The sequence below is a fragment of the Dama dama genome, chromosome 18, assembly GCF_033118175.1.
Source record: "Dama dama isolate Ldn47 chromosome 18, ASM3311817v1, whole genome shotgun sequence".
In the NCBI taxonomy this organism is placed as follows: Eukaryota; Metazoa; Chordata; class Mammalia; order Artiodactyla; family Cervidae; genus Dama; species Dama dama.
In genome coordinates, this window is record NC_083698.1 from 29222079 (window position 1) to 29249103 (window position 27025).

The 27025-nt window shown below is 41.0% G+C and overlaps 1 protein-coding gene across 5 annotated transcripts in view; it reads right to left on the reverse strand.

The window, feature by feature from the left end:
- The window catches only part of RAPGEF5 (Rap guanine nucleotide exchange factor 5), a 306460-nt gene that overhangs the window by 92176 nt on the left and 187259 nt on the right, over positions 1 to 27025 (reverse strand). For all 5 annotated transcript variants that reach the window (XM_061165052.1, XM_061165053.1, XM_061165054.1 and 2 more), the window contains 2 exons: positions 24261 to 24334; positions 8178 to 8303 (listed from right to left, as the gene is read on the reverse strand). In XM_061165052.1, coding sequence (XP_061021035.1) covers positions 8178 to 8303; positions 24261 to 24334 — 200 coding nt within the window. The remainder of the gene's footprint in view (positions 1 to 8177; positions 8304 to 24260; positions 24335 to 27025) is intronic.

Sequence of the window (27025 nt, forward strand, 5' to 3'; positions counted from 1 at the left end):
CCCGTTCCCACAGTGCAGCAGAGGAATCTCAAAACTTCAAATCTAATCATCTTCCTCTCTTGTTTAAAGTCTCCACAAGGGCTCTCTCACTCTGAGCACCCCATCTCTGACTAAGCCTGTGGGTAAGGCCTTGCCTCCTCTGTCCCCGCCTCTCGGGCAGACCTGCCTCCTCGCCCTCCCCGGAGCGCCGTCCAGCCTCTTGGTTCCCCATGCAGAGCTGCAGCGTCCTCTCGGCATCAGCCCTTCCGGTCCTCCCAAGGTTTTCTCCTCTGCCTGGAACGCCTGCCCTGCCTCACTTCTTCTAGGAACTCTTCTGACTCTTCAGATCCTGTCTCTTCCTCAGGGACACAGGCGTGTCTCCCTGGACCAGCTGAGTGCCCTGTGACAAGCTTCCATAGCACCTTGGAACTTAGGATGCAGGTAACTGGGAACTCCGGCCTTCCCAGGTGGCTCAGTGGTAAAGAATTCACTGCCTGCCAATGCAGGAGACACAGGAGATCCCTGGGTCAGGAAGATCCCCTGGAGGTGGGCATGGCAGCCCACGCCAGTACTCTTGCCTGGAGAATCCCACGGACAGAGTCTGGTGGGCTACAGTCCATGGGGTCACAAAAGAGTTGGACAGGACTTGGCAACTAGACAACAGTAACTGTGAACTCAGCCTCTAAATTTCTTGCAATGTTGACTCCCCCCAAAGCACTGATGTATCAGGACAGTCTTTGGGGGAATCAAGACACAATGTACATGAGTCCCTGTGTCTCCATGTCTTATTTCTCCAAGCCTCAGTGGTCACAGTTGTCATAAAGTACAGTCCATCTCTCTATGAAGGGCTGTCCATCTGTCCATGCATCTTTTCTCTATCCTTTTGTCTTAAAGCACTCATTATAAATTCAAATGAAACCAAACCACCGAAGATTTCTAGTGTTAACTGATCAGATGACAACCTACAAAGTATTAATACTGTTATATTAATGTAGATCACACCTTAATGGGGTAGAGAAAAAAAGAATATAAGGTTGTCAGGGGTCTGGAGTGAGTTATACCACTGAGGGAAACAAAAGTTGAGAAAAATACTTTATTTTTCAGTATTTCAATGTTTCACCATATTTAGTATGATTTCTCCCGCTGGAGGAGGGCATGGCAACCCACTCTAATATTCTTGCCTGGAGAATCCCCATGGACAGAGGAGCCTGGCGGGCTACAGTCTATGGGGTCGCAAAGAGTCAGACACGACTGAGCGATGAAGCACAGCACAACACGGCAGTATGATTTCTCAAACATACTAAAGATAACATGACTATTTCAATCTTACAAGTAGAAGAACTTGATAAACCTGGTGAGTAGCATCTGTACCATAGGGAATCCAACATCAGCTAAGAATATGAATTTGATAAACCAAACTAACTGAGCCAGGATCCATTTTCTTAACTGGGCCTTTTTAAAAATAAATGAGTATCTTCAGAAAAATAAACAAATACAATAATGACCAGTTCCTCTCTGCTTAAAATGTTAAAAACTGAAGATAATATTTTTTAAATGTTGAGACTTGCAACAGGCTTCTTGTGAGACCTAAAAACCCCAGCTAGTGGGCAGATGGCTCTGCCAGACAGTAGGAGCTCAAACACTGAAGTCCCCTGGCTGCCTGGCTGCCAATTTTATGATGGAAAAAAAAAACAAAATAAAAGCAGGATTTAAAATGAACCAAACTTCCAAACCTTGCTTTTGAAAAAGGAAAAGAGCTTCTCTATGGATTGCTGCAACTGTGAAAAAGTTTACCAGAGGTACTTCCTTCTCCCTGAACGTCTGTGAAATTATTTAAACACTTCGTTTAACACTGTCTTGAATGGTGCACTGGTTTTCCACGTGTGAATTTTATCTCTAGCCAAACCGTAAACTTCTTGGAGGTAAGACCTCTCTTCTCTATCACTTTCGTGATTACTCTGTGGCCAAATTAATCCTGATTAAAGATGAATTAAAACAACTCACTCAAGGAAGCCTATTTCCTCTAAAAATGTATATATGTAAATGCCAAACCAACACAAAGTTGGGATTTTTCTTATTAAGAAAAACAACATAGTTTCTGCACAGAATTTCTCAGTAGTGGGCCACTTAATATGTTATGACTTGCCTATTACATTTGAATTCTGGCTTTTGAAACTAAGCAATGATGTGATAACACTGCACTTGTCTTTAAGTAGTTCTTGGTTAAACTAAATTACTGGCAAACTTCAAATAATGCCATGATCCCTCTTTAATTTTATTCACCTCGATGTATAAAGCAAGTTTGAATACAGAATAATAAGGCCATCTCTTTTCAGTATTTCACATAGAGCATAAAGAGGGTTTTCATTTTATATAAAGTCTTTTTTTTTTTTTCAAGTAAGAGACTAAACGAAAGTTGGGAAAATGCAGAGACCAACTTTTAGAATGTGGAATAAAGAGCGGCAGGAGCCAGACTCCTCAGCCCACTTCTGCCCCCGGGACACACGGGCAGCAAGCCCCTGGACGCCCAGCGAGCCCTTTGACGCAAGCAGGGCTGCAGGATGAGGCTGCAGGAAACGGGGGAGAGGAAATTCCGGTTTAGGTTGAGAGATAGGGACCCCAGCCTGGCAGCAGACCCTGCCAAGATTCGGTTTCAGAATGTGTAAAACCTCCTTCCCACCCATATTTCATGAGTGAATTGGAAAAGGGGAAGGAAGTAGGGTGGGTCCCCAGACTTAACAAAGGAACTAAAGAAAGCGGGGTGGGGAGAGGGAGGGATACAGACAGGGTCCCCATGGAAAGCATGCATCGCTAGGCACGGCTTTCACGTACGTTTTATAGACTTTCGTTTCTGCAGTTTGGAAATTGGGAGGTCGAGTTTAGGAGCTGCTTGTTGCTACTCCTCTTCTACAAGATAATACACTATGAAGCATAAACAACATTTCAGGAAAAGCTGAGTTTCAGTTTTCCAGTAAACAGCGCAATGGTATGGCAGAACACAGCACCCACAACTAGAGCTGTTCTTCAATCCAGCTGCTTCACAGATACTAAATGTGAACTTTAAAAAATTAAGTTAGAACTCAAAATAAGCTTGTACCTAAGCATCCCTTTTCTTTCTTCCTTCCCACACTTCACCACCACCATCCTTTCAGTACCTCATCGTTCTGTCTTTCCCCCAGGGCCGCCGTCCTGGTGGTCGCTCTTCCTCAGGACCACCCTGTCATCTCGGCTTCCGGTCCTCATACCGGGCTCCCTCCGGGGTTGACGGCTAAGCGAGCGGGTGACCAGGGGCAGTTGGACTTGAGTTGCCACTTGGCCCAGCTCTGCTTGGTCACCCACCAGCCTCAGCTTTCTGACCCATCACACTGAAATAATATAATTTCCCTCACAGAAGGGACCCCTCATCCTTCTTTTTGATGAAAACTAACAAAACAAGTCAATGGCTCTTCATTATTTGTAGAATGAAGTGAAACGTGTCAGCCCTCGAAATCCTCCACAGCCTGGCCCCGATAGTGTTCCTCACTTTTCCTTCTAAATCTTTGCCACCATCTTCCTTAACCCCACTCTTGGTGCTCTGGTGACACAGAGTGGTTTCAATTTCAAGGAGAAAACAAAAACGCCTTGTGTATTTTCTAATGCTCCTCTCTCTGCCAGGAATGCTTTTCTTCAGTTTGGATTGTTTAAATCCAACTTCAAACCTACTTCAAGGCCCACATCAAACTCTACCTCTGCCATGAGAAAGAGTCCTGTCTGCCCGGGTGAAAAGTCTTGCTGTGACACCCATGGATCTCTCTGTGGATTATTACCACTGTCTCCTCACACCACTGTTACATGTGTCTGTATCTCCTCTCCACAACGGAACTACACTCCTTCAGGGAGGAACCAGCATAGTTATTCTGGATCCACTACAACATTAGCTTTAATAAAGATTCACTGAATGAATAAACGACCAAGGATATTCCAAAATAACAGTATAGAAACACCAACTCAGACTAAATGGATCAGGAGAACACCTCTAAAATCACAGTTAGTTCTGAAGGAGGTACACACATCACTGCAACCAATGCCAAAGCATTGGCCAAATAATTCAGTTCATTTTGAGGTTACCAGAGATTCTCTATGCTTAAGCTATTGTCCAAGTACCTGGGTCTCAGAAGAAGCAGTCTCCCTACTATAAGCCAAAAACCCATCTGATGATTTGCTGATGAGATAAACACTGTGTACTGTAGCATCTATCTCAGATACCTGAAACAACTGCAGGACAAGGCAAGGTAAATGGCTACAGAGCTTTTTGGGAAAAGTGACCAACCATTCTGGAGATAAAGACAACGTTCTCATGTCTATACCAGGAAATTGTAGTACAAACTTCAAAATTGCTTAGTATAAATTAGCACACACAGCCTCCCATCACCAGTCATCAAATACTGCCAAGTTTACCATCTAAATGACTCACCCACCATCTGTGACCTTCTCATTTCCCAGAGTTGCCACCCTGGATCAGACTTACATCTCTCACCTGGCTCACAACAATATCTTTCTAAGGGTTTTCTCCAACGTTTCCCTCTTCCTCACTCAATTTTTCCTCTAAACCAATGCCAGAGGGATCTTACAAAGCCCACATCTGATTATGCCACTTCCCTTCTTTGATGGCTTTCCTTGGCCAGAAAAGCAAGTCTAAACTGCTTAGAGTGGGTTGCCAGGTCTTTCACAATCGAATTCTACCTTCCCTCACAGCCCACCCCACCCCAACTCCTTTCCCAAGAACTGCCAAGGCTCAACTCACACACCTTCCTGACGGTCCCTCTGTCTTAAATGCTCTTCCCTGCCCTGCCCTTCTATGACTTTAGTCATCCTTCCAGGTCAAGCTCAAAAGTTCCCATTTGGTAACATATGCCCCTTCCTCTATGGATATAATCATAGAACTAAGACTAGAAAATACGATGCCTACATAAGAGGCAATTTCTTTAAAGAATTAATGACCAAATATTAAGCTCACTCTCATAATGTTTATAAGAGAGAGCCCTTTCTGTCCCCTTCTTAAAGTTCTCACATAATTTTCAACACTTAGGAATGAGTGCTGGCTAATTTTGCCTACAGCCTGTTAATAGAAAATAGGAAAAGTAAGTGCTTCCTGAGAAACTTGTGATAATTATACATTTAACTTTTTTAAACTTCAGAAACACCCTGGCAAAAGCACAGAGTGAAGCATTTCTCTAATTGCATCCATTTTTAATCATGGTATTTACCAGTTTAAGAAGATATTAGATATGCCTACTCAGAAATCTCAAAGCCCCTTCAATTTGTAACAAGATGCACCAGCAACAAAAGCCTTATTCTATCAAATTCATGTCTATCTCTGGGCAGTAGGACCTTAAAGTAGCTTTCTCTTTTGAATGCTTATGTACAAAGAGGGACATGGCTTACTGGGACTGGAGAAGCAAAGTCGTTCATTAAAAAGAATGACTCAATAGGCATCTGAGATTCTAAACTCAAATTTTAAATAAATAAATAAAATAAAATAAAATAAACTCAAATTTTACCACTGTCCACTTAAATTATTTTGGCTCAGGAATGGTAGATGAGGTAGTTGAAGCATTTGAGAATCACAAAAGAAAGGAAATTTGTATGTAACTCTAGGGTTTGGTCATAATTGTTATTGTTTTAAGAGTAGGAAACTGCAAAGTAAAGTTTACAGTAAGTAAATTGCAGTTTCCTCTGTATATTCTGCACGTTTTCATAGACAAGAACAGATGACTGATGCTGAAAAGAAAGTGAGGGCAAGAAAAATGAAAATGCTGCAACCAGCTCATGGACACTGAACTCAGTGGGCAAGCAAAGGGACTGCTATATCGAGTGCTTAAGACAAAAGAGTGAAATAATCCAGCAGGTGGTTTTTATTCCTAACACAACTGCAAAAGGTGCAGGAAGCATCCAGTGTCAAAGGTTCCATTTGGTGGTGCACTGTGGAAGTCTTAGCCTTGAGAGCTTTTCAGTTCAGCTGGTGTCAGCTTGAAGGAGGGAGATCACAGAATGACTAAGTTCATATTTATCATGAAGGAAGAAAGATCCTTCACATTCACCTTTCCTGACTGTCAGCTTCAGCAGGAGAAGTCTAAACAGAAAAGGCCATCATTCCACTATTTATTTATACATCATCTTTCCCCTCAGAAGGACACAATCTTCAGAACTGTTAATGCATCCATATTACGACATTCATTCAAGAAATAAAAAACCATAGTGTTCTTTTTTACAATCTTAAAATGAAGGTTTAAAGAGTGAGTGAGTAAACAGTGAGTACACAACCGTAAGCAGAGTCGCAAACCTTCCACCACTAAATTTGCATCTCATGGTCAAAGTCATTAACAGCTGCACTTTCAGATTTGTTACTATGTATTTAGAGGGTATTATATTCTCATTAACTGTTAACTATAATATTCTGGATTAAACTAATAAGGAAAAGGCAACACAGGTAGCTTTTTATTAAGCATAAAGCTGTCTATGGCCTAAGGCTGGTGATTTCTGACCTTGGGGAAGGGGGAAGGGTTACTCTATTGGTTTGATTTTAAAAGATCTCTCTCTCCCCTCAGGTTGTTACTGATCCACTGAATCAAATATACAATCCATTGTATAATGTGTGCTCCGTCACTCAGTTTTGTCTGACTTTGCAACCCTATGAACTGTCCCAGGCTCCTCTGTCCATGGGATTTTCCAGGCAAGAATACTGGAGTGGGTTGCCATTTCCTTCTCCATTGTATAATATGTCATCCTTTTTAAGGACCACTAGGGAAGAGAAATGCTCCCAATTAAACTAGGGCATGTTTTCATATTATCAACTGTTAAGACTCATCCTGATTTCAGAAATTCTAAGATGTATGTGGAGGGAGGAAGGGAGAACACGCTAAAATCGGTAAAATATAGTATATGTAAAGGACTGCTCTTCTAACTAAGATGAATCAAAAGGAACATTGTTTTGAGAAATTTAAGACATGCACTGGGATATTCTATGGATGCAGAAGAGGTTAGGAGTCAGTCTTCCATATAGTTAACCTCTGGAGTGTTTTTAACAACACAAGAAAGCTCCTTAAGTAGTACCCACTGAGGTGAAGGTTCCTGAGACGTCCACTCAAACTTACAGCCAACAGTGACATCTGAGATAACTGCCACTGCAGGCTCTGAAACTGCCTAATTGTTCTCCCCCTTGAGACACTGATAGCTAATGACTTGGTGCCACACTGCTATAGACATGTTACATGATCAAATGGAACAGCCTGCCATCCTGGGGCCTCTCCCCTCCTCTCCCGCTCCGTCAATCCCTGGTGTTTGTATTGATGGTCTCGGAGCAGAATGAGCATGAACCAATTCTGCTCCCTTGCAAAGGGTTGAAAACAAAATTTCAGCAAAGATTAAAAGTCAGAGAAAAGACACGTTCATACACACGGGGGAATGTTCCCCTTCATGAGCAATCCTGGAAGGCTCAGCATGGAGGGTGAGGCCTTACAAACAACAACACGAAGTCAACAGACAACAATGTGGAGCCGAAGTGAGTGGTCCCATTGTCTCCCCAGCATGACCGCAGCGTTCTTGGTTCTAAGGCTCAGGCTGAATAACTGCTTTCAGGACAACGGAGCAAAGCGTCCCTTCCCTCCAGCCTAACTGCAACTAAACAATATAACTCTTGTTGGAACACAAACTTTCATGAAATACTGGGAAAACGCCCTTCTGACTCTGCCTCTGGGTCTAAGCATCTAGAATCTGTTCCTCTGTTCTCACCTACTTCTTGAGTTAGGACTTATTTGCTTGATAACTATATCCACCCCCTGGGCTCAACATAAAAGTACATCAAAATGTTCTTTTAGAATTCATACTCCATAGAGTTTCTGATGGGGTGAAACTCCCCAAGTCAAGCCTAGAAGCTATCAAATAGACATGCATTCACATGTGCTCCTGTGCATTCTTATATTTCTACACGATCTGCTTCTGTGAAGAGACTGCTTCTAAATCCAGTGTCATAAACCACTGGCCTAGAAAATTAGAGCAGTTGTCATTCTCTTTTACTAAGAAGCATGCTTTTGGAGGGGGAAAAAAAAAAAAAACCCAAGCCCAAAGAATTTAAAATAAAATATTCTTCCCTTCAAACATACAACCAGAAACACTTTCCACCCCCTCAAACCTGCATTCCCAAGAGGAAAAGTGCTTACGTGTTCAGATTTCTCCTGTTCTTTTTTGTCCGTCTGCAAAAACTGACAGTTTTCTCTTGCCAGCTTCTGGACCAGTTCGATTCGCCCGATATCATCTCTCTCCTGAAGTTTGCACATCATGCCAGCCTTAAGAGTTGGAGAAAAAGCAAAGATATACTTAAATCCACAGTCCCAGGACATGACACTGCTCACTGAATAGTTCACCTTATAATACACTCATCTTCTCTTGTCGCCTGGATTGAATCATGGTCTTGGTAAAAATATTTTGCCTCTCCAAAACTGAAACTTAACCTAGGAATGCCGCACCGAAAGACTTAAGTTGAGATCATTTATCAGTCTACTTTAAGAGAGGGAAAGGCAGAGCAAACTGAATCATTTGCTGCTAAAGGGTGCTCCTGATATGCCACTATTTGTTCCTGACAGCCTGTTTCCTGTTACATAAGCCCAGCAAGAGGTTAAAAACTCATGGGAAAGTTAGCCAGGAACTACTCCGGCAATCAGGGTGAAGTGATAGAGTACTAAAAATAACAGTGCACAACCTCCTAACTCCTTAGCTCCACCAGCTCATTCCATGTACAAATATACAGTTCACAACAAAAGAAATTCTTTTCTTTCAAAACTGAAAAGTTACTGTGGGGCAGTATCAGTAAAATACCTCCAATGTTGCATGAAATGTGGTGGAAAGTTATTAAAAATCAACTGCAAAAAGCAAACTTCAAACATACTCAGAGTTTAGAAATGGTCCACAAAGCACCATATTTTTCATTAGACCCAAGTACCAAGTAATGATGATAATATGAAAAAGAATCTAGGATTTTGATAAGGAAAAAAAATGTTCATTGTTAACACACACTCTGAACAGTTTCTACTCAAATTCTTTCAAAAATGGTTCACACTGATATATGAGGAAATGACCTAAAAAGAAATCTGAAGTTACTCCTGGCAGGAATGGCCAAAACTATCAAATCCTTGTTTTACCCTTTACAATCTACAGGATTTGAATGGACCCAGCGATGTGACCAAATACAGAGAAAGGGGCAGCAAGTGATCACAACCCTAGGGTCTTAATAGTCTGTACTGAAGACACACATTTTTTTGAGTGGGCATCAGAAAAATGGAACCGTCCATGCAAAGCAGTGACTAAGTAGTTACTCCTAAGGGCAAGGACACCTCCTTATCTAGCATTTTCTCCAACAAATAGGAAGGAAACAAACAAACAAAAAAATCGGAAGTGGCCCAAATCAGATTCCCCTGGAATGGCAAGTGGAATTTCTCCACCAAAGTCAGGGATTTATTTTTACCGCATGCTTCACAAGTGGTCTTCCAGTTTGTCTCCAGGGTTTCCTTAGACAAGGATCTCAGTTTATCTTAAGACAGGCTGTGCAGTGCTGGAGAGCCAGAAGTACTGGAAAGCCCCTTATCACGCTAGACAAAATTCTGAAACCACTAAACTTCAATCCATGAGTACTAGCACTGCCCTTTAAAGCAACTGAAAGTGTGTCTACTTTTTATCCAATATGACGATCTTCTAAATATTTAAATACCAATACCTATGATGTCCTCCTTTTTGCATTCCTCATGTATATTCCCCTAGCTTCCTATTTTATTCATTCGTTCAGTCAGTCAGTCAGTCACTCAACTGATTTTATTGGAACAACCATGCACCAAGATCTATTACACATTCTAAGAATACAGTAGTGAATAACAATAAAGACCAAGTCACATGTCATATAGCTTACATTAAATAGGAGATGTGGATTACATTAACAGACAGATATGAAAAATCAGATGGTGGTATGTGACAAGAAGGAAAAGAAAGGAGGGTAAGAGACAGAGAAGGATTCGTTGGTTGACATCTGAGAGGAGACCGAAGGGGAGTGAAGGACGTTCCCAGCAGAGGAACAGAAGCTCAGTGGCCCCGAGGTCTGGGAGTGTTCAGCATATTCCAGGATGAGGGAAGACCACATCAGGGCTGCAGCGGAGCTGCTGAAGGGAAACCTGTGGGACAGTTCAGAGAGTTGATGCTGGACCAGGACGTGTAGCTTCAGCACAGGACGTGCAAGAGGTTTACACTCTTTTTCTGAACAAGATGGAAGAAGACTTTGACATGTTTTGAACATAGGACTGGAATGATCCAACTTATCTTTTAACAGAATCATTCCATCTTCTGGGTTGAGGAAACACTGTTAAGTGGGGAAGAGCAGTTGAAGCTACAAGGCCAATTAAGATTGGTCTTCAGACAAGAAATGGTTTGGAAGAAGAAATGGCAGTGGCAGAGATGGTCGGAAGTGGTTAGATTCTGGATCTATTTCAAAGGTAGGACCAGCAGAAATGGTTGTCTCCATGATATTTGCCCTGAGTGACTAGAAGGGTAGGGGCTGTCAGCTCCTGAGATTGGGAGACTTGGGGGGGGGGGGCAGTCTGGTATGGGACATGCCTATTAAGACACCCATGCAGAGCTGCCGGGCTGGCTGTCAGGAGATCCAGAGAAGACTAAGCTGGGGATGGGAGTCATCATAGGGTAGATGGTATTTAAGCCAGAGGAAGGACTAAGGTTACCAATGGGGTGATGCAAACAAAGAAGAGAAGAAATCCATGAACTGAGTCTAATATTTAGATACTGGGAAGATGAAGAATGAGGCCTCCCTCCCTGGTGGATCAGTGGTAAAGAATCTGGAAACTCAATTTTGATCCCAGAAAGATCCCCTGAGAAGAAAATGGCAACCCACTGCAGTATTCTTGCCTGGAGAATCCCATGGACAGAGAAGCCTGGTGGGCTACAGTCCATGGGGTTACAAAGAGTTGGACACGACTTAGCAACTAAACAACAAAGATGACTAATCTGGAAAGGAGAATGAGGAGGGCCCTAGGAGAAGAACCTGGTGAGTAGTGAAGATGGTGTTTTCAAGGAGGAGGGAGTGAAAAGCTGCATTCAGTGTAGCTGAAACATCAAACAAGAGGAGCTCAAACAACTGACATTGAATTTAACAAAAGTAATTGGTGGCTTTGAGTATAACTATTGTTTTGGAGGGAAAAAAAAGTGGTGGGGGGACAAGTTTTATTCACACGGGCTTCACAGAGAATGAGAGACAACTCTTTTAAGGAGTTTTATTTCAAGAATGGGGCACTAGTTAAAAGTGACGTTGCAGGGAGCTCTGGTTGCTTGTTTAAGGTGAGGGATATTCCAGCACATTTATCTTTATTAGAAGTCATCCCGTGTAGAGAGAAATTTGATGGCATGGGCCAGAGAGATGGCATTTTTAGGAAACGTGCTTGAGTAGGAAAGAGAGCATAAAGATCTACTCTCAGAAACACGCATGTGAATACTTCCCTCACTGTAACAGGAGGGGAGGATACAGGGGGTGAACGTGCAGGTAGGCTGGCATATCTGGTGACAAGAACATGGAAATTCTTTTTTGAAGACCTCTATTTCAGAAACAACAATTCAGGTAATTAGCTGAGAGTAAGGACTCTGAGAAGATGCTGGAAGCATAACAAAAGAGAGCATGTAACAGTCATTTCAGTTCCAAGGGTTAGCAAAACTTTTTCTGTAAAGGGCCAGAGTGTAAATATTCTAGGCTCAGTGGGCTGTGTGGTTCTGGTGCAAGAACCCAAAGTGAGAGTGAAAGTGTTAGTTGCTCAGTTTTGTCCAACTCTTTGCAACTCCACAGACTGTAGTCCACTAGGCTCCTCTGTCCATGGGATTCTCCAGGCAAGAAAGAATACTGGAGAGGGATGCCATTCCCTTCTCTAGGGGATCTTCCTTACCCAGGGATTGAACTTGGGTCTCTTGCATCAGAAAGCAGATTCTTTACTGTCTGAGCCACCGTGCAGTTTAACACAAATGGAGCAATGGACAGTAAGTAAGTGAATGAGCACAGCTGTGTTCCAATAACACTTTATTTACAAAACAGGCAGGAGACTGCGGTTTCTCAACTTCTGACCTGAGAGAATAGGAAACTGGACAAGAATAGAATCAGACTGCCAAGCATTAGTAAGGACCCACTTGATTTTATTTTTAGATTCTCTTACCATTCTAGCCATCCTCCTTAGGACATACTGCTTTATCAGGATTTTAATGGAGTCCATAACCTGAGGTAATGCTAAGCAAATGGGCCAATCTTGAAGATGCTCTTTTAATCACTGCCACAGAGTAAAAAGAGGACCAGTGGAATTAAGGATCTTCCTTTAAAACTAAGAAGGCAAGGAAATTATTCCGGGAAATATCTAGACAAAAATGATCAACATTCTTTAAATGTTTTGATACTTAGAGGACTGTATCTCTGTTATCCAGAAAGTCCATTTATGTTGACCATCTAGGACTTCTCTCTCCATCCGTGTCATTCTCCCAGTATGTAATACACTGTCTTGCTAGAGGAGAGAGGGTGTTAATGACCCTGTAAGCTCTGGACCTGCTGCACAGCTGCTGACTCAGCAGTGTGATGGATTGGTCCCCATCTCTGCCTGCTCCCTGGGGTGGCAGCCTGGGGTAACAGAGGCCACAAGTGGGATGGGCCAGGCTGGGATGGTACACGGGAGGAGAGCTCCTCGAGCTAACCGACCTGCCAAGTGAGAATGAGCCTGCTCCCCCTTCTCACCAGCACCGGCTCCAAACACCTGGGCCAAGCTTCCACAGATGCCAGTTTGGACAGAGTCTTTACTTCTGTCTGTGGGTTCCACACGTATCCTTAGAATATAACTGATAATATCATCAGCAACAAAACGACAGGACTGAGGAGAGGAAAGTTAAGAGACCTTGACTATTTTTTTGGCTTCTGTGTGAACATGAGCTTCTTGCTTAGGATCCTAGACACATTTCTTTCTTGAGGAAATACATTTTCATCAGTACCAGATACTTGGGTTTACAAATTATGTATTTTAAACACAAAATGCTATTACTTTAAAAAATGGGTTTTCAGATTGGCTTAATTTTTTCATGTTTATAATTAAATTACCTTATAATTTTAAAAGGAATATTGTGATCTAGATTTTCTGGTCTCTTGCATAATTTCTAGATGCATTTCACATGACAATCAGTTTGATAGCACTCATATATAACTATCAAAAAAGGCTTTCAAGGAGGGTTATGAAAGCTTCTTCACTCCCTAGAGAACTTTAAGCCTGGAGAGATGCCCATATATCCTAGATAGTTTTATAAGACAGTCCTCTTTGGAAATACCATGCTCAACCAGATGTTCTCCAGGGGGTTCCTTTCACAGTTCTGTAATTTAGTGATTTAATTCAAAAAAGCCATGAATTTATTAATATATTTTGAGAGCTTTGTTATGGCAAGAGAGGCAAGATAACTAACAGCCCTTGATCTAGACTTTCACATGCCAGGACTATTAATTTATCTATGTGAAATTAATTATAAACTGTTTACCTAATAATCTAGACCAGGAAAAAATAAAAGATTAACGTGTAACAGTCAGAAGAGTGATTTAAGAGCCTTATTTCAAGGTCTGCTTTGGGGAAAAAAAAAAAAACTCTATAATGCATAATTAAAGTTATTCATATGATTTTCAGTATTTGAGAAGAGAAATGTATGTAAATGAAAAGTCTGTTTCCTTTATAAATGGAGTCATAAAAATGTTTGGTCCATTCTTTCAGGGATAAAATGAAATGTGGACAGAATTCCCTTAGGAAAAGCTACAAGGATGATAAATGAACAACCTTTATGACATAAGGTGAAAGAGCACAGTTCTATATATGGAAGCATTTCCTGCATTACCATAATTTTAAAAATCAGCTTTTCTATAACACTTAGAAAAAGCATCATGCCAAAATTGCTATTCAAAGGGAAGGAAAACCAGGATGAAAAAGAATACCTTTCATGAAAGCACTTTTGTAATAACAATGCTTTTCAACATAAATTCAGGGTATGTGGGTAAATTAGAATTGATTACTATATAATAGCTTCATTTCTTCAAAAATTAAATCTTGACTAGAAATTCATGAAAAAAATTTTTTTTTGCTACTTTAAACAGAAAGCCCAAATGACAGAATAAAACACTGATTGACTGGGATGCTATATTACATTATTAAATGGCACGTACCTATTTCCAATCGAGAAAACAGTAAGCATTCTTTTCAGGAAAATTAAAAAGTTAATTCATTATAAATTAAAATATTAATAAATAATAATTTCATTTTTATTATTCATTTTCTCAAATTTCTTCAGAGAAAGAAAATGATGACAAATATTTTACTAGATGGACTAGAAAAATGCACCCTTTGATAACTGGGGAAAGGATCAAGAAGCAGTCACAGTGAAAAGTAAATGTGATGCAAAGTGTGATGGTAAAGGCAGGTTTACTAATGCCCCGGGCATCACAAGGATAGGCCTCAACACCATACTGGGGCACCACAGTGCCTGGGAAAGCATCCAGTGACTTTTGGTCCCTCACAGTGCAAGTTCAGGGAGATTTGTTCCTCCAGTCCTCCTCCCTTGTGGAATCACCTGTGTTACTAGACCACACCATCCTCTACCAACAGTGTGTGATACTGCGTTGTGCCAAATTGCCTCCAGAACACAGAAGGCGGCAGAAACCAGAGCTACATGGAATTTATGACTCTTACTTCCCTCAAACACTTTTTTTCCTCTATTGTATTACATAACTATCTCTTCTGATGAAGCTACATACATCACAGATTTAATGTAATTGATGAAGTAAGAGGATCATTCATTACATATATTTAATTCTTTGAACTTTCAGACTAGAATAGAGAAGTCACCATATTTTACCTAGTTTTGACCTGAAAGAAATTACAGCTCAGATCTTATACATTATTGACCATTCTGCAAAGCAGAGCACCAAAGCTGAGCAAATAATAAAGTGGTTAAAAAAAAAAAACAAAACAGAAAGAGAATAGTAAATTTAATATATTCTAACACAAAAGATTTAAAAGTATCTGTTTTCTATGATAGCCATCACAACCTTAAACAAGAGCTTTCTTCAGTCTATTTTGGAAAAAAACACTTTCGCTACTGATACAATAATCATGAACTATTTGGTAATCAATTTTCATAATTAAGTTATCATCAGTTAATAATAAAATGATTGAGTCCAATGGAGGAATAAGAGACAAAATAATCACTGAATCCAGCGACCACCTGCATAAACAGGGAGAATTTCTAAAGTTCAAAATGCTATAAATTATTCATTGAATATCTCATTACAACCCTTAAACTAGAACCTGAAAAAATTCTATACATTTTGGTAAGATGATTTAACCCTTTAGTCCTATATAAAGGGTTATAACAAGTGAAGGTCTAGAATGCTTTCTGATATGCAGACACCACAATGGAGGGCAGAGTAACCCTGTAGCCCAGCCCTGACAGACACCATAGAGTCTCAAACCAAAACACAATGCAACAGACGGTCATGAGAAGACCAGGAGGCTAACTTTTGCTGAGAACTTACTGTATGCCAGGCGCTGTTCTGCTTCACATACACTCATTAAGCTTCAGAACAATTATCTCCGTTTCAGAGCTGTTAGGAAGGCTGTTTAGCGCAGTGGTTACAAGCAAGAATATTGGAACCAGACTACCTTGCTTGGATTCCCATCCCCACCACTTCACAGTGAACCCTAGCAGGGTCCTTTGGGGCTCCCCAGACATGGGGGACAGGCCTTTTTGTCCCCTGTTGCTTGGGGGCAATTTCCAGCCTCCAGGAGCTTCCCTGAGTTCCAAAGGGCAGGTTCAGTTGCTAATCAAGGGAGGGAGAACCAAGAAACCACCAGAGGCAAGAGCCAGAGCCAGAACCAGAGAAGCTCATCAAGATTAGGAGACTCTACAATTAAAAATGAATGATGCAATGAATGAGATCAAAAACACTCTGGAGGGAACCAAGAGTAGAATAACAGAGACAGAAGATAGGATAAGTGAGGTAGAAGATAAAATGGTGGAAATAAATGAAGCAGAGAGGAAAAAAGAAAAAAGGATCAAAAGAAATGAGGACAACCTCAGGGACCTCTGGGACAATGTGAAACGCCCCAACATTCGAATCATAGGAGTCCCAGAAGAAGAAGACAAAAAGAAAGGCCATGAGAAAATACTCGAGGAGATAATAGCTGAAAACGTCCCTAAAATTGGGAAGGAAATAGCCACCCAAGTCCAAGAAACCCAGAGAGTCCCAAACAGGATAAACCCAAGGCGAAACACCCCAAGACACATATTAATCAAATTAACAAAGATCAAACACAAAGAACAAATATTAAAAGCAGCAAGGGAGAAACAACAAATAACACACAAAGGGATTCCCATAAGGATAACAGCTGATCTATCAATAGAAACCCTCCAGGCCAGAAGGGAATGGCAGGACATACTGAAAGTAATGAAAGAAAATAACCTACAACCTAGATTACTATACCCAGCAAGGATCTCATTCAGATATGAAGGAGAATTCAAAAGCTTTACAGACAAGCAAAAGCTGAGAGAATTCAGCACCACCAAACCAGCTCTTCAACAAATACTAAAGGATCTTCTCTAGACAGGAAATGCAGAAAGGCTGTATAAACGTGAACCCAAAACAACAAAGTAAATGGCAACGGGACCACACTTATCAATAATTACCTTAAATGTAAATGGGTTGAATGCCCCAACCAAAAGACAAAGATTGGCTGAATGGATACAAAAACAAGACCCCTATATATGCTGTCTACAAGAGACCCACCTCAAAGCAAGAGACACATACAGACTAAAAGTGAAGGGCTGGAAAAAAATATTTCACGCAAACGGAGACCAAAAGAAAGCAGGAGTTGCAATACTCATATCAGATAAAGTAGACTTTCAAATAAAGGATGTGAAAAGAGACAAAGAAGGACACTAAATAATGATCAAAGGATCAATCCAAGAAGAAGATATAACAATTATAAATATATATGCACCCAACATAGGAGCACCGCAATATCTACGGCAAACGCTAACGAGTATGAAAGAGGAAATTAATAGTAACACAATAATAGTGGGAGACTTTAATACCCCACTCACAATTATGGATAGATCAACTAAACAGAAAATTAACAAGGAAACACAAACCTTAAATGACACAATGGACCAGCTAGACCTAATTGATATCTATAGGACATTTCACCCCAAAACAATCAACTTCACCTTTTTCTCAAGTGCACACGGAACCTTCTCCAGAATAGATCACATCCTGGGCCATAAATCTGGTCTTGGAAAATTCAAAAAAATTGAAATCATTCCAGTCATCTTTTCTGACCACAGTGCAGTAAGATTAGATTTCAATTACAGGGAAAAAATTGTTAAAACTTCAAACATATGGAGGCTAAATAACACGCTTCTGAATAACCAACAAATCATAGAAGAAATCAAAAAAGAAATCAAAATATGTATAGAAATGAATGAAAATGAAAACACAACAACCCAAAACCTATGGGACACTGTAAAAGCAGTGCTAAGGGGAAGGTTCATAGCATTACAGGCTTACATCAAGAAACAAGAAAAAAAAAAGCCAAATAAATAACCTAACTCTACACCAAAAGCAATTAGAGAAGGAAGAAATGAAGAACCCCAGGGTTAGCAGAAGGAAAGAAATCTTAAAAATTAGCGCAGAAATAAATGCAAAAGAAACTAAAGAGACCATAGCAAAAATCAACAAAGCTAAAGGCTGGTTTTTTGAAAAAATAAACAAAATTGACAAACCATTAGCAAGACTCATTAAGAAACAAAGAGAGAAGAACCAAATTAACAAAATTAGAAATGAAAATGGAGAGATCACAACAGACAACACTGAAATACAAAGGATCATAAGAGACTACTACCAGCAGCTCTATGCCAATAAAATGGACAACTTGGATGAAATGGTCAAATTCTTGGAAAAGTATAACCTTCCAAAACTGAACCAGGAAGAAATAGAAGATCTTAACAGACCCATCACAAGCAAGGAAATCGAAACTGTAATCAAAAATCTTCCAGCAAACAAAAGCCCAGGACCAGATGGCTTCACAGCTGAATTCTACCAAAAATTTAGAGACGAGCTAACCCCTATCTTACTCAAACTCTTCCAGAAAATTGCAGAGGAAGGTAAACTTCCAAACTCATTCTATGAGGCCACCATCACCCTAATTCCAAAACCAGACAAAGATACCACAAAAAAAGAAAACTACAGGCCAGCATCACTGATGAACATAGATGCAAAAATCCTTAACAAAATACTAGCAAACAGAATCCAACAACATATTAAAAAAATCATACACCATGACCAAGTGGGCTTTATCCCAGGAATGCAAGGATTCTTTAATATCCTCAAATCAATCAATGTAATACACCACATTAACAAATTGAAAGATAAAAACCATATGATTATCTCAATAGATGCAGAGAAAGCCTTTGACAAAATTCAACACCCATTCATGATTAAAGCTCTCCAGAAAGCAGGAATAGAAGGAACATACCTCAACATAATAAAAGCTATATATGACAAACCCACAGCAAGCATCACCCTCAATGGTGAAAAATTGAAAGCATTTCCCCTAAAATCAGGAACAAGACAAGGGTGCCCACTCTCACCACTACTATTCAACATAGTGTTGGAAGTTTTGGCCACAGCAATCAGAGCAGAAAAAGAAGTAAAAGGAATCCAGATAGGAAAAGAAGAAGTGAAACTCTCACTGTTTGCAGATGACATGATCCTCTACATAGAAAACCCTAATGACTCTTCCAGAAAATTACTAGAGCTAATCCATGAATATAGTAAAGTTGCAGGATATAAAATTAACACACAGAAATCCCTTGCATTCCTATATACTAACAATGAAAAAACAGAAAGAGAAATTAAGGAAACAATACCATTCACCATTGCAACAAAAAGAATAAGATACTTAGGAGTATATCTACCTAAAGAAACAAAAGACCTATACATAGAAAACTATAAAACACTGATGAAAGAAATCAAAGAGGACACAAACAGATGGAGAAACATACCATGCTCATGGACTGGAAGAATCAATATTGTCAAAATGGCTATTCTACCCAAAGCAATCTATAGATTCAATGCAATCCCTATCAAGCTACCAACGGTATTTTTCACAGAACTAGAACAAATAATTTCACAATTTGTATGGAAATACAAAAAACCTCGAATAGCCAAAGTAATCTTGAGAAAGAAGAATGGAACTGGAGGAATCAACCTGCCTGACTTCAGACTCTACTACAAAGCCACAGTCATCAAGACAGTATGGTACTGGCACAAAGACAGAAATATAGATCAATGGAACAGAATAGAAAGCCCAGAGATAAATCCACGAACTTATGGACACCTTATCTTTGACAAAGGAGGCAAGGATATACAATGGAAAAAAGACAACCTCTTTAACAAGTGGTGCTGGGAAAACTGGTCAACCACTTGTAAAAGAATGAAACTAGAACACTTTCTAACACCATACACAAAAATAAACTCAAAATGGATTAAAGATCTAAATGTAAGACCAGAAACTATAAAACTCCTAGAGGAGAACATAGGCAAAACACTCTCCGACATAAACCACAGCAAGATCCTCTATGACCCACCTCCCAGAATATTGGAAATAAAAGCAAAACTAAACAAATGGGACCTAATGAAACTTAAAAGCTTTTGCACTACAAAGGAAACTATAAGTAAGGTGAAAAGACAGCCCTCAGATTGGGAGAAAATAATAGCAAATGAAGAAACAGACAAAGGATTAATCTCAAAAATATACAAGCAACTCCTGAAGCTCAATTCCAGAAAAATAAATGATCCAATCAAAAAATGGGCCAAAGAACTAAACAGACATTTCTCCAAAGAAGACATACAGATGGCTAACAAACACATGAAAAGATGCTCAACATCACTCATTATCAGAGAAATGCAAATCAAAACCACAATGAGGTACCATTACACGCCAGTCAGGATGGCTGCTATCCAAAAGTCTACAAGCAATAAATGCTGGAGAGGGTGTGGAGAAAAGGGAACCCTCTTACACTGTTGGTGGGAATGCAAACTAGTCCAGCCACTATGGAAAACAGTGTGGAGATTTCTTAAAAAACTGGAAATAGAACTGCCATATGACCCAGCAATCCCACTTCTGGGCATACACACTGAGGAAACCAGATCTGAAAGAGACACGTGCACTCCAATGTTCATCGCAGCACTGTTTATAATAGCCAGGACATGGAAGCAACCTAGATGCCCATCAGCAGATGAATGGATAAGGAAGCTGTGGTACATATACACCATGGAATATTACTCAGCTGTTAAAAAGAATTCATTTGAACCAGTTCTAATGAGATGGATGAAACTGGAGCCCATTATACAGAGTGAAGTAAGCCAGAAAGATAAAGAACATTACAGCATACTAACACATATATATGGAATTTAGAAAGATGGTAACGATAACCCTATATGCAAAACAGAAAAAGAGACACAGAAGTACAGAACAGACTTTTGAACTCTGTGGGAGAAGGTGAGGGTGGGATGTTTTGAAAGAACAGCATGTATATTATCTATGGTGAAACAGATCACCAGCCCAGGTGGGATGCATGAGACAAGTGCTCGGGCCTGGTGCACTGGGAAGACCCAGAGGAATCGGGTGGAGAGGGAGGTGGGAGGGGGGATCGGGATGGGGAATACGTGTAAATCTATGGCTGATTCATATCAATGTATGACAAAACCCACTGAAAAAATAAATAAATAAATAAAGGGAAAAAAAAAAAAGATTAGGAGACTCTAACACACCCTTCCTGGTGGCTCAGCTGGTAAAGAATCCACCTGCATTGGAGGAGACCTGGTTCAATTCCTGGGTCAGGAAGTTCCCCTGGATAAGAGATAGGCTACTCACTCCAACCTTCGTGGGCTTCCTTGGTGGCTCAGATGCTAAAGAATCCACCTACAATGTGGGAGACCTGGGTTCGATCCCTGACTTGGGAAGATCTCCTGGAGGAGAGCATGGCAACTCACTCCAGTATTTTTGCTTAGAGAATCCCCATGGAGAGAAAAGCCTGACAGGCTACAGTCCATGGGGTTGCAAAGTCAGACATGACTGAGTGACTAAGCAGAGCACACACCCCCTCATCTTGTCAGCAAACTCACCCTTGGGAAGTATTGTTATAAAACTCTTCATCAAAGCTTTCTGGAGGAGGGGTGAGGGTACACACACAGTTTTTCAAGGCAGGAGCCCTCTGTGACCCCTTTGTCTGGCAAAGTAAAAAGGCTATCCTTTTCTACTTCATCCAAAATTCTGTCTCTGAGATGTGATTCAGCTGTACACCGGTGTACAGAAAAGCTTGAGCTTTCGGCATCAGCAGTTCATCTGTAAAGTGGTGGTAATTATATTATCAGCCTCATAGGGTTTGTTGTGAGGTTTTAAAATACAGTAACAAAAACAAAGACCTTAGGAGAGTGCATTTGAAGTGTTATCTAAGTGTTAACTCTCGATACTCTAAAGAAAAGCATCATGGGACACCAGAGAGCAGAGTAACTTGCCCGAGGTGCTGGATCAAAGCCCAGCCCAGAGCCCTGGCAGCCTGGCCCAGGAGGCAGCAGCTCTTAACCTCATGGGTGTGGCCTGACATTCAACTCTTTTCTGTGCCAGAATGGCAGGCTTTTGTTATGTTGCTTCATTTCAGCTTCGTAACATCTCCACTTTACAAAGATGAAAACCAAGCATGCTGGTCACTGCCTAGCATAGTGGGGATACTTTGGACACTTTGGTGACAAACAATCCCACTCTAAAGGAACACGCAAGTTTAGAGACACTACAGAACTTGCCTACAGGCACCAACTATGAGGAAAAAGGGGTGGGAGGTAAACCAGGCTGCATGCTCCCTTCACTGTGCATACACATCACTGCATGGAAACAGGAAGTTTCTCCAGCAGAAAACCAGCATAGGAGGAGAGAACTCATTTTCTGGTAGAGAAACCTTTGCACAACAAGGCCCAGTCTCTCCAGAGTTAGTAACTGGCTTAACCCTTTGTACACCTAAAGTTTTCAACAGCCACAGGAAGTTTTTCCTGTAGTGACATATTTCATCACATACAGGGAAGGAATGAGAAACCAGTTTGCATTTAACTGGTTTATAACATGCTCTGGAGTGAAGACTGCCATAATATGAAATACCATAAAAGCCTGGCATAAAAGGTGCTTGATTAATTTTTACATACACACACACACAAGTATCAAATGAATACATTTTTGTGGAAAGTGCACACGTTTATACCCATGAGCACACACATACATTTATTTCTAAATCTGTCTAGATGTGTGATGGAGAAACTCTGGATGTTTTCTTTAAGCTTGCCGTATACAACCTGAACCCCTGGTGAGTCCACTCAACGCATCTGAATAGATGGACCTGCAGGATTAAGCCATTAAAAGCGGCCCCTCTCATTGTGAGAGCAAATCAGACCTCCTCAGACACGTCAATGGAGGTGACAGCTGTCCAGGCCTCTAACACTCACAGTCAGGCACCCCACTGAATTAACTCATGACTCCCCAACTTAAAAAGAATCTGGATTCACCAGTTTCAAGTCAGAGATGCCACCACTGCTGACGAAAAATCTCAAAATTTTGTAGAGCAAGCTCTGCGTATCCATTTGAGATACACAAAGGAATAGAACTACATTAACACAGACCTTTGCCCACAGAATAAGTCCAAAATAAATTAAAACCAGAAGTTTAAATTGAGAAACTAAATAATAAATAAAATGTCCCACTAATAACTTAATGCTTTAAGATACCTTTGAGAAAGCAATCCCTGCCTAGGTTTACTTGGAAGCCTGAAAAGTAATTGTAGTATAAGCCTGTGGATTGCAACATTCTGAGTATGACCACAGCAAAACAATTCCAAACAAGTCTTTATATGAACTTATTAGGCCATGAAAACCTATGCAATCCTGCCTAACAAAGTTAATGTGATTATTCTGACCTGAATCCACAGATTTACAACTTTAAAGGTGGAGTGCGAGGGGTCAACCAAACTAAGCATCTTTTCTTCACCAGGCCTACTGAGGTATACTTGATATACAACAAGTTGCACACATTTAATGTACCCATTTTGATGAGTTTGGACCCACTTGATACCAGGATAACATCATCACAACCCTGAGAGGGCATCTCCTCTGCAGGTCAAGTGAGGCGAACCCAGCAACACCCCCCACTTAGTAAGGGCTCATATGGGCTTGTCTGTTTTCGTTTTCCTCCTCCTTTCACCCTGAGTGTAGCGTCTGTCCGACTCTTCTCCCTGGGTAGATCAGTCAACCCCACCGCTCTGTACACAACATGATTTCCAAATAGTGGACTCCCCTGAACCCACTCTTTTTTCTTTCTTGTGTATAATAAAATCCCATGGCTTTCTTATTCAACACACTTTTCTTTTTAATCCTCACAACTTCCCTATCAGGTAGGTTTAGAGATGAGTCATCTATTAAGAAACTGCTTTAATGCAACTCGGTATTTAGCCACATCACATAACGCTATAGATGGGTGTCAAGGCAGTGGAATTCTGAGGAGCGGAGGTGAATTGCTGGGGACTTTGCAAAATAAAGTCCTTATGCCATCTGTTCTGTTTCTCTCCCTGCTGTCCCCACAAAGAAACTTCCAACGCTCTGCATTTACATAAAGTTTACAGCAGTAGGGTGTCCAAAGTTTTTATGCTGCCATACTATTTGGAGGTCAGCGGCTACTAAAAGTATGTCTGCGCCATGAGGTAGATGCTGGGGGTGGGTACAGAAACTCTGCCAGGGAGGCACCACATGGATCTGTTGGGCTCTGTCCCGGGCTGACTCTCCTTTGCCATCTCCAAGGGGCGGATGGCCCCAGGGCGGTCTCCCCTGGTTCTTCACTTACTTGGCTTGCTTCCTCTGGGAAGTGGGGGCTGTCTCCATACCTGTCCTTCTCCCCTGAATCAAATTATAAAGATAATGAGCAATTTCAGGCCTTTCTTGTAGAGTATCTCCTAATCAAAAATAAGTGCTCCATTCCCATGATTTCACAGAACACAGAAGGGGAGACCTGGGCCACCTATCTACACCTGTGCTCTCTCACCACTCTCAGCATAGAAGAAGGGCGCAGGGAGGGGCCTCCCAGAGCGAGTCACACCTGAGGATCCGCAGCACCTTCAGCCTCTGTCACGGTCACCTGTTTGTCACTGTTCTCTTCGTCTTGTGCAAGTGCTTAAGTAAAAAAAAAAAGAAAGAAAGAAAGAAAAAGAACAATATTAAGCAAACGTAGCATCATAAGAAAATTGTTTCAGGTCATTTTCTTTTCAGATGGCAATTTGGCAGGAAAAAAGAATGTTAGGTAGAGACCCAAAAAGTAAGTATGACTACTATTTTTTACAATAAATTATTTGGATGAATAGTTTCCCTAATACACTGGGCATTTTTCACACTCATTATCTCATTTGTTAAACCAGTAGCGCTGGAGATATCCGATCTCAATTCTCCTTGTCACCTCAGCCCACCCAGACATCATCATGCCAGTTCTGTGCTTTACCAAAGGGGAACTGGGGTAGAGAGAAAGACTTCTACCCAGTTCACGTGAGAACACCATATTTTTATGTCATTTTTTGGGCTAATAGTTTAGTGTTATCCCAGATGGCTCAGACGGTAGACTCTGCCTGCAACACCAGAGACCTAGGTTCAATCCCTGAGTTGGGAAGATCCCCTGGAGAATGGAATAGCAACCCACTCCAGTATTCTTGCCTGGGAAATCCATGGGCAGAGGAGCCTGGATGGCTATAGTCCATGGGGTCACAAAAGAGTCGGACATGACTGAGCAACTAACACATATTATGAAGGAAGCATGATTTTTCTTAAAATTAGAGTATAATTTACAATGTTGTCTTAGTTTCAAGTATATAGTAAAGTGATTCAGTTATACATATGGATATTCTTTTTTAGATTCTTTTCCATTATAGTTTATTACAAGATATTGAATAAAGCTGCCTGTACTATACAGTAGGACCTTGTTATTTATCTATTTTACATGTAGTACTGTTCATCTGCTAATCCCAAACTTGTAATTTATCCATGCCCCAACTTCCCCTTTTGGTAACAATACATTTGTTTTCTAAGTCTATGAATCTGTTTCTGTTTTAGAAATAAGTTCATTTGTATCATTTTTTGAGATTCCACGTGTAAGTGATATGCTATGATATCTGTCTTTCTCTTTCTGCCTTACTTCAATTAGTGTGATAACCTCTAGGTACATCCATGTTGTTACAAATGGCATTATTTCATTCTTTTTAATGACTGAGTGAAATTCCACTGTATATCTGTACCACATCTTCCTTATCCATTCCTCTGTCAGTGTACATTTAGGTGCTTCCATATCTTGGCTTTTGTAAATAGTGCTGCAGTGAGCTTTGGGGTGCATGGATCTTTTTGAATTAAGAGTTTTCTCTGGATATATGCCCAGGAGTGGGAATGGTGGAAGAAGCATGATTATTTTATATTTGGACTGCATGGAGTATTATTACCACAAAATTCTAAACTATGGAGTCTTGAATTGACCTCTTCTCCCATATTTCCGCAGCATCTCTCTATCAAAGTTCTTGTCACCCTTTCTGCACTGGTGCAATAACCTCCTACCACAGAGCCCCTGATTCCAGCCTCTCCTTACTAAAATCTAGCTTGAGCAGAACTGTTAATAATTAGCCTCAGAAAATACAACAATAAGTACACTGCTCTGGCCTCTGTATTGCTTATCTCATCAACTCTGAACACTGTTCATCACGGAAGGTCATCCTTGAACTCTCTGGCTTCCTCATCTCTGACTTCCCACTGACATTCAATGTCAGAATGTAGTGTACCCAGCTCTGATGCAAACTCCATGATTTCATCATTTTTCTCCTTATACAGCTTGCTCTGCCATTTTAACAAATATGTACTTAGCACCTGCTAGGTGCCTGGCACTGGGATTACACCTGTGAACAAGACAGGTAAGCCTCTGACCTCGTGAAGGACACACATCACCTGGGGGATGGCTAACAACTACTGCTGCAACTAGTAACAATCACAATTATTAGAACAATAATCTTTAAAAACTAGATAGGAGTAAAGATCATAATAAATAGGGAAATGACAGAAAACCAACTGAGGGAAGTCACTGTGGAGAGCAGGCCAGGCGTGCTGCTTCTCTGAAGAAGCGATACTTGTGCTGAGACTGGGGGTTGAGGCACATGGCGGGTGAGAGTGATGCAAGCCAGGCCTGGAGAGAGCATGGACCGCAATGTGGATGTGAGTCTGAGAACACGGGGTTGGGGGACAGGGGGTCACTCAGTTCAGTTCAGTCGCGCCTGGCTCTTTGCTACCCCATGAACCGCAGGATGCCAGGCCTCCCCATCCATCACCAACTCCCGGAGTCCACCCAAACCCATGTCCATCGAGTCAGTGATGTCATCCAACCATTTCATCCTCTGTCGCCCCCCTCTCCTCCTGCCTTCAATCTTTCCCAGCATCAGGGTCTTTTCAAATGAGTCAACTCTTCGCATGAGGTGGCCAAAGTATTCAAGTTTCAGCTTCAGCATCAGTCCTTCCAATGAACACCCAGGACTGATCTCCTTTAGGATGGACTGGTTGGATCTCCTTGCAGTCCAAGGGACTCTCAAGAGTCTTCTCCAGTACCACAGTTCAAAAGCATCAATTTTTCAGCGCTCAGCTTTCTTCACAGTCCAATTCTCACATCCATACATGACCACTGGAAAAACCATAGCCTTGACCAGACGGACCTTTGTTGGCAAAGTAATGTCTCTGCTTTTTAATATGCTGTTTAGGTTGGTCATAACTTTCCTTCCAAGGAGCAAGCATCTTTTAATTTCACGGCTGCAATCACCATGCGCAGTGATTTTGGAGCCCAGAAAA